Source organism: Pyrus communis, chromosome 1, assembly GCF_963583255.1.
Source record: "Pyrus communis chromosome 1, drPyrComm1.1, whole genome shotgun sequence".
NCBI classification, from domain to species: Eukaryota; Viridiplantae; Streptophyta; class Magnoliopsida; order Rosales; family Rosaceae; genus Pyrus; species Pyrus communis.
The window spans coordinates 25,959,712-25,970,630 of record NC_084803.1 but is presented as its reverse complement, the minus strand read 5'-3'; the positions used below and the strand labels follow the sequence as shown (position 1 = coordinate 25,970,630).

The following is a 10,919-nucleotide window of genomic DNA, read 5'->3' as shown; positions in this document are numbered from 1 at the left end:
AGTTCAAATCGCAGTTAAACCATTAACACGAAAAGGTCTTAACACTTCTATCCTTTTATGTCTACGCGACGCTAGATTTACTGATTTCAACGATAGTATCCTCGGAATGATCGAATCTAGTCTTTACAACGGACCTATCCATTTTGATTGCTTTCCCGATCTCACAATAAGTCTTTCAGATCCACATGTTTTAAAAGCTCTTACTCTTAATATCAAAACCTCCGGGTACCAAGTCCTGGAAGGAACACAACCTTTGGCACTTATTTTTAGAATTTATTACAAAGTCACTGGCACAAACATGAATTTTCAAGCTTTGAACAAAAGTCCTCGCGACCACACTCTTTTGATCCAAACAACCCAAGAAAGCGCAAACATAAGAGTACCAAGAACCATTAGGTGGTCAGACATCAGTCTCCCTTTAGATTGGTGTTTAATTAATGAAAGTAAGCCGGTTTCCGTCCAAAACAGTCTTGTTAATCTCGACAACATTGAACATCAACTGGATCTACTGGGTGTATTGTACAGGGAAAGCCCATCACTTGTCTCTAGCTCTTGGTTCTCGCGTCCCTATGCCCAAAAGGATGGGCGAGTTCGGTTCAAGTGTTCATCGATCGAGTGGGTCTATATGCTCCGGGGGGGGTGAGACTTATTTTGACGGCACTGTAAAAATCAATTTTGATAGACCAACAAGAAAATCTTGTGAATCAGTACATTCACATAAATCTTTTACTCCTAGCAGACAGTCTTTTTATGGATCCACGTCAACCGATAGACTGGGTCGAGATCAAGATTTGATCAAATCGTTAGTAAACAAAAAGTTAAAAGAGCAGGAAACTGCACAACAAGATTTAATCAATGATTTGCTCAAATTAAAGTCTGTCGACACTTCTTCACAAGTTGCACATCTTGTTTATCATCCTCCAAACCAAGAAGAACCCACTTCTCCAACTGCTTCTGATTTTGAAACAACATCGGTGAATCACCAATTACTTGTTTTAAACAAACCACATAAAATCCGATGGAGGAAGCTTAAAGCTGACATCGCTTCTGAGGAAAACATCCCCAAAAGAAATATTTCTTCATCACAATACTTTTTTCTAAAAATATTTCTTCTGGGGATGTTTTCCTCAGAAGCGATGTCAGCTTTAAGCTTCCTCCATCGGATTTTATGTGGTTTGTTTAAAACAAGTAATTGGTGATTCACCGATGTTGTTTCAAAATCAGAAGCAGTTGGAGAAGTGGGTTCTTCTTGGTTTGGAGGATGATAAACAAGATGTGCAACTTGTGAAGAAGTGTCGACAGACTTTAATTTGAGCAAATCATTGATTAAATCTTGTTGTGCAGTTTCCTGCTCTTTTAACTTTTTGTTTACTAACGATTTGATCAAATCTTGATCTCGACCCAGTCTATCGGTTGACGTGGATCCAGAAAAAGATTGTCTGCTAGGAGTAAAAGATTTATGTGAATGTACTGATTCACAAGATTTTCTTGCTGGTCTATCAAAATTGATTTTTACAGTGCCGTCAAAATATTGTTCAATGTTGTCGAGATTAACAAGATTGTTTTGGACAGAAACCGGCTTACTTTCATTAATTAAACACCAATCTAAAGGGAGACTGATGTCTGATCACCTAATGGTTCTTGGTACTCTTATGTTTGCGCTTTCTTGGGTTGTTTGGATCAAAAGAGTGTGGTCGTGAGGACTTTTGTTCAAAGCTTGAAAATTCATGTTTGTGCCAGTGACTTTGTAATAAATTCTAAAAATAAGTGCCAAAGGTTGTGTTCCTTCCAGGACTTGGTACCCAGAGGTTTTGATATTAAGAGTAAGAGCTTTTAAAACATGTGGATCTGAAAGACTTATTGTGAGATCGGGAAAGCAATCAAAATGGATAGGTCCGTTGTAAAGACTAGATTCGATCATTCCGAGGATACTATCGTTGAAATCAGTAAATCTAGCGTCGCGTAGACATAAAAGGATAGAAGTGTTAAGACTTTTTCGTGTTAATGGTTTAACTGCGATTTGAACTAAACCAATATGAAGATAGTTATGACCATTTTTACGATGCGCTTTGATTTGTTCTAGAGAAAATAATTGACAAGTCTCATGTTCTTTGCTAAGAGCATAAGCCTTCTCAACTGTTTTGACGTGATGTTCGGATTTAAAAGAGGTCAAAGACCGTTTTTTCTTGTAAATATTTTGGGTTCAAACTTTTGGAATGTTCCAGTCAGAAAAATCAATACTTTCGTCTGTTTGAAAATCCAGTTTTTGTTCTTCATTGACAATGTCAGGTATGGTTCCTAAGTTGGATCTAGAGCTAGTGCTGGCCATTGAACTAGATCTAAATAATCTACTCATGATATGCACAAAACAAGTATACTATATGCAAGACTTAAAAGATTCACCTTCCTCGTATGTCTAGACTCTTCCCCCACTCATGCCTCTCCTGGGACTTATTGTTTGGACCACGTCTTACTGTTTGGCTGGAAGAAAGAAGAACTGAGGACCGACGATTAAGAAATGCAGATAAGATACAAGTATGTGAATAGCAATGAACAGATTAGATAGATGTTAATGCAATTACCAACCACTTGGCTCTGATACCAAATGGGGTGGAACTAACAGCAGCAGGCGGCAAAGCCGTCCATAGAATTTAAAGTGCAGGCGGCAAAGCCGTCCATAGAATTTAAAGTGCAGAAGTAAAACATATAAAAACAGAGTAGCATATCAAAATAATGAATTAAATGTAATGATGCAAATATATTTTGAAAATAAATTTATTGAAAACTTACTGCAATGCAGATTACAAACAGATGTTACCTAATGGCAGATGAAACAAGTAAACAAGGTGGAGCTCGCAGGCATCCTGAATAATATATGTATTACAAGTGTTTGGAAATATTCTCCGTTCTTTTGAATACGCAGAGAGTGTTTAAAAAACTATATATTTTTCTTCTGAAGCTGAGTTCTTCTTTTATAGAGGGAGGAGAATGATTGAAGCTTGCAAATTAGACCTGGGAATCCCGCTGTCCTCTGAAGAAGGCTGGCAAAGCTGTGTAATTACGTTGTTTCTTCTTCAAAAGTTGAATGAATAGTGAAGATGCTTTGATTCTTTTACAAAAGTTAAATGAATAGTGACCTTTTTGTTTTTCACTATTGATGAATAGTGACTTTTTGTTTTTCACTATTGATGAATAATGACCTTGTCTTGCGGAAGAAATGAGAACAGCTACTGCTGATGATGCTGTTTGGCTGACACAATCACATGGGCAAATAATGCAATTCAATAGTCGAACGGATCTTGTGCGTCTTGAAGGTCCACTTGATCAGCCCAATTGGCGGGAGGCTGAGACCCTGCATCAGAAGCATCAGAGTCCGAACCTGAACCTTTTCTTTTTTGTAGCATTGCCGCTTCAGCCATGAGCTGTTGAGCCAAGTCCAGAAGCTGGGGGGACTTATCAGATTTCTCCTTTTTCTTTGAGCTGGAGGACTTAGAAGGTTTTCCTTTGAGGGAAGATGACGGACTAATGTCTGATAGGGATTGAATTGGCTCCTGGGTTTTTAGCAACTCAGGAAATTGCTGATGAACTGGCAAAGCTTGTGAGGACGAAGTTGAAACTTTGATTGGCAGTGCCTGAGAAGATGCCTGGGGAAATTCCATTTTTACAAGATCAATAATTTTTTGGTGATTGAATTTATCCCACCATTTTACCCATCGGGTTCTGTAAATACCACCAGTGTCTACTTCAAAGTTCCATTTGAGAATCCATGGGATCTTATACTTGGCCATGAGCAGTGAAAAAATAGTAACTCTGTTGTCGAAACGACTTCTATCAAAACTGGGCTGGAAATTGTTTGTGAGTACATGACGAAGGTCATCTGGAATGATAGAAGAGCTTGGGCCATGGGAAGCCCACCAATCTGGAAACCATGCAGGAAACCGCAATCTGAAATTCTTATCAAAGGTTATGAACCATGAATGACTAAAGTCTTCTGTCTGGTGGAGAAAAATGTTGGTCCATGCCTGGATATAATCATAGTAATTGTAATGGTTGTTTGGGATGAGAACATGCTGAGTATGAAGGGGTTTTGTGTGATAAAGGGGAATTCCCCATTCGAGTTCGGTAAAGAATTTTCCAATATGGAGTGAATGATACAATATTTTGTTTTGATGAGTGGTAATATATATATATTAATTAGTGTTCGGTTGTTTTTTGTTTTCCAGTAATGTCTTCCATTGGCGCTAGTTAGCTTTGTTGTCGGGGTTTGTGTGATGCACAAGACATAGTACCGGTACCACTCAAGAGACCAAAGTCATGGTAGGAAGTGGTTTGGTTTGGGAGAATGCTGAATATTAGATCTCATCGACTGCAGGTATCAAACTGGGCAAACTGGCTGGTATAGATGTATGATTCGGCGAATGGGTCGATGGAGGTGAGGATTAATCGATTATCTTATATTGACTATACATGCTGGCATATATGGAAATCAAGGTGTGACTTCCAATTCAACAATCAAACTATCTACCCAAGAAGGGTTATTGATGCTATTTCCCATTCGGTCTCGGCCTTTAAAGAAACAATTTCAAGACCGAGCACCACGTCTTTGCCCAGTCCAACGAGTAAGGAAGATGGAGTCCATTGGTCTCCACCGAATCAAGGAGCTGTCAATATTAATGTGGACGCCTGCTGGGTGGCAAGCGATAGGAGGGGATTCACGGGAGTGGTGACGAGGGATGAGTACCCGGATGGAAATTAAACAAGCCTTTTGAAGCAGCAATCCGCGCTAGAGCGACTCTTACAAGGTCCTAAATCAACCTCTTCAGAAAAGTTAGCAAACATCATCTTATACACATTGTAAAGACATCATATGACATTTTTACTTGGTTACAATAACCACTCAAGATTAATGTTACAAAACCGACATTTAAAAGTTTATATCGGATCTGAAAAGAGCAAAAACGAGAGCCGAAATGCCAACTCCAAGAAAAATGTCAAAACACTGACACCAAATGAATAAACAAAAATTTGATCTCGCTACAGAATGCTTTTCCTCAAAATTTCACATTGGTTATACTGTCTACGTAAGTTATCAAATTTACTGAGAATGATGATGAGCATAATACACCATTCCGGGTGGCTGAAGTGGCCGGAAACTAGGAGCGTGAGGAGGCTGCTGAGTTGAGGGTATTGGTTGCTGCTGGCTAATTTGTACAGGTTGCTGATTCATTTGCAATGGCTGCTGAGCCAAAGGCACCATTGATGTCGCCATATGAGGTGGGCGAGGTGGTGGCCCTAGAGGCAAAGGTGGAATGCTACCGTAAACATATGGGCTCATGCCCCCTCCTGATGGCTGTAAATATTGTTGGGAGGGTGGGTTTGGAAGCATGTGAAATTGACCTTGAGAGGTTGGGGCTTGATTCTGCGGTTGGGGAACCAATGCTGATTGGTACGAATGGCTTGGCTGCACAGAAGGCGCTTGTGATGACATAAAAACATTGGCATCTGATACGGGCATGGACCTCTCAGGTTTGGATATTGATTCAGTGCCCGAACTCTGGGGCATAGACGTGGAGGGCTTTGTCAGACCAGCATTCTTCGCTTCTTCAGCAGCAAATGTTGAAAGAACTGAAGTCATAATCGATTGAGAAGAACTAGAAGCAGCAAGCTTGTCAGCAACCAAAGCTGCAATGGCTGCAGCTGATTTCCTAGGTGTTTGTCCGCCTTTAGAATTTGCATCAGTCAATGGACTGGTCGCACTTGATGGTTTAAACAGATAATCATCATCATTGAGCCGCTTCCGCATGTTGGTGGCTTCTTCTACCTGTGCCTGTGCTACCTACACTCATCAAAACATAACATATCAACTTCGCAGTTAGATGATACACTGCACTATTGTTATAATAACAAAGCTAAACAATGGTGTTCCAGATCTCTGTACCGACTGCAAACAGTGACTTTGAGAGAGACCCGTGTTCTAAATATTTTGGCAGAATACAACAAAGCCCACGTGTAAAATTATTTCAACATCAAATAAACTGAGGGCACAAAAGATAGCATGCTTTGAAGGAATTACTACATCAGCATGTCAACCGTCTTGATTTACTGGATGGTTTTCATGACCTCGTAATCACAATCAAGGTACTGAAAACTAGCCTGAGATCGGTGCAAAGCTTGCTAACACGATATATAAGAGAACTTCCACGAATGGGAATTGAATGCATCTATTACCGCAAAGTTCACTGAAAACTTGACATGATATAATCAGACCAGGCCAACTATAAACGACCCAATTGGGTGACTTCCAAGTCCAAAGGAATTGAGGCCCAGTTAGTAAGAAATAGACTACAGAATTAGATAGTGGGGATTAGACATGCATTTCATGAGTATCGCAAAGGCATGTGAGAAGGATTTACAAATGACTACTTGGAAGGAGTCATTTACAAATCCCTCGTACATGCCTTTGTATTTCTCATGGTGCATTTCTAATCCCCTCTATCTAACACTTTTTTAGTCCATTTCCTTGTTAGTTTGGCCTCAACCCCTTGAAACTTGAAAATCCCTCACCCTAACATAGCCTACATCTGTCGCCCATGAATAACTCAACAGGTTGTGATTTGGACAACAAAACAGGTTATGAATTGGAGTATACGACAACAAAGTTCTTTCTCAGAACAGTAACAAGAGTAACGAGAGAGATCGTTACGCAAAAAAGTCCTAATGTCAAAATTCTTCTCCATAGTTGATTGCTCTGGAGGGATTCGGTATTGCTCATATTTTGCAAGAGATGCTTACTTATAAATCTGATCATATTAGAGCTCCCCAAGAAATACTTCGTGCTACAATCATTGGAGGAACAAATACGTAAAATTGAGCTCGCCAAGAAATACTTGGTGCTCCAGAATCTTTTCATTGCTCGTCCGAGAACTATGATAACACTTGACAAATCGTTTAAAATTGAAGTCAAGCCATGTACCAGAACAGAAAATTCAAGCAAGGCACTGTAATTGAAAAAGCCGAAAGCCCATTAGAAAGCCACTTTCTTGCACTAGGAAGTGTGACAGTAAAACACTTAATCAAGAATATCTCAGAGACTTCCGGAGATCACAACTCATACTAACCAAATGAACAGTTCCAAAATAAGGATACTGATGAGAGGTTCTATTCTGTTTATTTCAGTCTTCTCAGAACTTGCACCTACCTGTGGAAGAGGGCAGTAACTCATTGTGTTTTTCATTTGGGTCTTACGCAGCTCATAAATGAGTCCTAAGCATCCACCCATTTATATTACATCTTCAATGGAGTTAAAATGATCTACTGATTCAGGTCCATGACCTCAACTGGGTCTAGGAATTTTTTGCTGCTGCTTCTTGTAACAGTTTCGTGGTCAAGTGGATGCTACAGTTGCTACCTTGTGACAGACGAGGTTTTATAGCATTCTAAAACATGAAAATACAATGTCCAGCAGATCCATCAAACAATCTCTCAAGAACTACTATACAAACGATATTCTACACTAAGCAGTGGATTGAAGAGGAAGGCCTTAACCACCAGGGCAATCCACGACTTGCCATAAAAAATACTATAGAATGGTGATCGAATGGTGAAATTTATAACATCCTAATATTCCCTTCTCTTAAAACTTTTTTTTTTTAGTGGTCTGACATCGCTTAAAAACATAAGAGTTGAAAAGCAGAAATGCAATGTTTTCAAATATATAATCATTAGAGGCATACCTGCATATGAGTTCGAATATTCTCCAGTTCAGATTCCTGAAAAAAAAGATTCTATTAAGTCAGCAAAAGCATACACCATGAAACAAAGTGTCTTGTTTAAGGAGCACTACATGCTTGTTTATTTGCATGTTTCAGTATTGAAAACTTACTCAATAGTTAAAGAAAACAGTGGTATGATTCGATACCTGATCATGCAGAGCTTCTTTTAATTGAGATAAAAGTGCTACTCTACTGGTTTCAACTGATTTAAGTTTATTGATACACTGCTTCAAAATATTTTCCTCCTCCTCTAGTTCTTTCGCTAAAGTTTCCCGCTTTGGATCTTTAGCTGAAGATAAAAGAAAATATGCATAAGAAACAACTCTCTTAAAAATCAAAGCAAGACTTCCATTCCCTAATGTAAAAGGATGTAATTTGGAAACAGCTAAAAATATTTCCTGTCAATACTCTAGTTAATACAATAAATGTTAACTGTATAGAATTGTTAGTTTACCATTAGTACAGGCAATGTCAACATCTTTCTCCAACTTCCTTACACGGTGAGCTGCAGACTTGCATTTACTCATCTCAGCATCTTCAGTGGGATGTTCACTGATCACCAAGTGAAATGCGGATACAATCTTCTCAGCTGGACCTCCAATAGAAAGTTTCTATTTTCCAAATAACACGAAGTTAGAAATCTCTAGACAAAAATAAGTACAAATGTACAAGATAAATACGTATCAAATTGAGCAAAGACTTTTTTCAACAGAGATGGTCGTCCAAAAGAAATAAAATGAAGCAAAATGAGAAAAGTAAGTGAAGGCCCTTTTTCTCACCGTTCTGATAGAGCGTGAATCTCTTTTTACAATTCTGACTGAACGAGGGCGCTTTTTGCCACTGAATTCCAACGGTGGAGGCACTTCTTCCCCAAGCATTACTTCTTTTAGGCTCCTTGCACGAGACCCAAATACTCGTCTCTCTTCCCAAATACCAACCTAGCAATTTTGTAAGCGACAACAAAGTTAAGCCATTCTGCTTTACAACTTAAAAGAGAATAATAAACCAGTTGGTAAAAAATTCTTAAATTGGTTCACATGATTAACATACCATTCCTTGGATCACGTAAAGAGGAAGGGAAGATGATTTAAAAGAGAATAGTGACCAAACCTAATACCCAACTCCAAATTCCTCGGAACTTTAATCTTCATTTACAGTTACAGGTCATGCTAGCAGTAGCTGGATTACTTATATGAAACAAAATAAAAGGAGGGACTTACCAATCTAGATACAACATTCTTTCCATGATTATCGCCTTCGTCGTGAACAACTTTGAGAGCTGCTGGAAGAACCTTCCAAAACTCAGTAACAAATTCATTTCCTTTCCGCTTACTGTTCTGCAGGATGTCATTTGCAAGATACAAGAGAGGAACTTTCTGAACCATCTGTGCACTACGGAATTGTTTATCCCATGTTGCGACAACCAGTTCCGCTTTGCTCCGGTGAAATATACACCAATGTGACAAAGCTTATTAGAAAGTCAAGGCACCAAAGACAGTAAACATCATTTCCTCAGAATGCATACAAGATAACAAGAAATATAAACCTGGACATTGTTCTAACTCATCCTTCAAAAAAGTTACAGAAAGAAAAGTACTTTAATCAAATCAACAGTATATACATTTTCTCACAACTCATTTCATCCTTGCTACTTAAGTCATCATCCCACTAAGCTTGAGAGGCTAGTTAATGACACCGATAGAGTTAACTGAATGGTTGTGTGCCTACTTTGTCTTAAGTATCAAACCATCTCGTTGAACCATTGAACCACTTGACGGTGGAGTAGCAATAAATTTGGGAAAACAATCCCTATTCGGTTTCATAGCAGCATCACAGAATTTCGAATCAGCTATTGTTTACGTTTCAAACTTTAGAAAAACTACGTCGAGAGAGAGAACTCGAATTCAATCCCCATCAAGCAAGCATAACCCAAACAGAAAACCAGATAACCCAAACTACCAATTACATCACATATGCTACTTCATCAATTAGATCAAATAACGAGCAAGTATCATCCAGAGAAAATTAAAAGAGCATTGCGAAATCTTCGGGATAAATAAATAAATAAAAAGATGAAAAAGGATACTTTCAATGCATTGCTGGGTGCTGTTGACCTTGGAGAGCTTGTCTGCAAGTATCTGCTCAGTGAATACACTATTCATATCCTATTCCAACAATGCACTTTTCACCACCCACCCCTCCAACAATTTATACTAAACAAAACACCCAAAAACCATTCGAAAAAGATAAAACCTTTGCAGAAAATTCAGAAAAACCCCACAAATTTTTCAACTTAAACCCTAAAACCGACGACGAAACAGCTCCAGTTAGCGGAAGGCAGCAAGAGGATTGGAACAAATGTAGAGAAAGAGAGAATCAGAGTTGGGAGTAGTTGAACTGGGGAATACGACCACCTTGAGCAAATTACAGAATCCCGAATTTGTAAGGGAGGTTAAAGTGGATATAATTTAAAGAGAAGAATTGCTGAATTTGCAAAACCCTAGAAACGGTTTTCTATTTTTCAGTTGCAGGGGCCCAAGCCAGAAGAATGAGGGAAGAACTGAGGTTCTGTCTCTAACTGCTACTTGCAAATATACTGTACGCTCCAGTGGTATTATTCGTGAAAAGTTTTTAAATTTAATTTGCGCTAAAAATGAATTTTAATCATATTTTTACTAGAGCATTATAAGGTTTAGTTTACTACCTCATTTTTTTATGTAAAATATCGTTTAATCAGAAGGGAAAGAAAAAAACAAATCTCCTACTTGCTTAGATTTAAATATTTATTTATTTTAATTTATAAGTCGGAAGTTTTGAATTTAAATTATGTAAATGAAAGTTCGAACTAACTTAGAAAATATATTTTAAAAGAAATCACTAATTATGAGAAAATGGAAAATAAAAGACCAGAGGCTGTTAAACAGTTTCTGATCTGCCAGTCTCACCTGTTGGAATTAAATGGAATGGACTACCATTTTAGCGAGGTTCAATCGTTATTTGAGGGACTGTAAACACGGAAACATGGGTTGTTGATCCAAAGGGTCATCGGGGCTTGGTCTAGGGATGAACAGTTATGCGGATTTATTGATGTTGTTGATCTAAAGGGCCGTCGGGGCTTGATCTTAAGATGAACAGTTGATGAACGGA

At 38.5% G+C, this 10,919-nt stretch overlaps 1 protein-coding gene across 1 annotated transcript; it reads right to left on the bottom strand.

The window, feature by feature from the left end:
* Window positions 1-4,902: 4,902 nt before the first annotated feature.
* On the bottom strand, window positions 4,903-10,345 carry LOC137709740 (uncharacterized). Its single transcript, XM_068448723.1, has 7 exons — window positions 9,859-10,345; window positions 8,993-9,240; window positions 8,552-8,710; window positions 8,227-8,383; window positions 7,919-8,061; window positions 7,734-7,769; window positions 4,903-5,836 (listed from the first exon to the last, which is right to left on the bottom strand). The coding sequence occupies exons 1-7, from the start codon at window positions 9,932-9,934 to the stop codon at window positions 5,096-5,098; spliced, it is 1,560 nt and encodes a 519-aa protein (XP_068304824.1). The 5' UTR covers window positions 9,935-10,345; the 3' UTR covers window positions 4,903-5,095.
* Between the last annotated feature and the right edge of the window lie 574 nt (window positions 10,346-10,919).

Bases quoted from the DNA above. Each gene is read 5' to 3' on its own strand.
- LOC137709740 (XM_068448723.1), bottom strand. From the start codon at position 9,934: ATGAATAGTGTATTCACTGAGCAGATACTTGCAGACAAGCTCTCCAAG. The intron at 8,384-8,551 runs GTGAGAAAAAGG...TTTGGAAAATAG, and splicing joins ATTCACGCTCTATCAGAACG to AAACTTTCTATTGGAGGTCC. The intron at 8,062-8,226 runs GTAAACTAACAA...TTTTATCTTCAG, and splicing joins TGACATTGCCTGTACTAATG to CTAAAGATCCAAAGCGGGAA.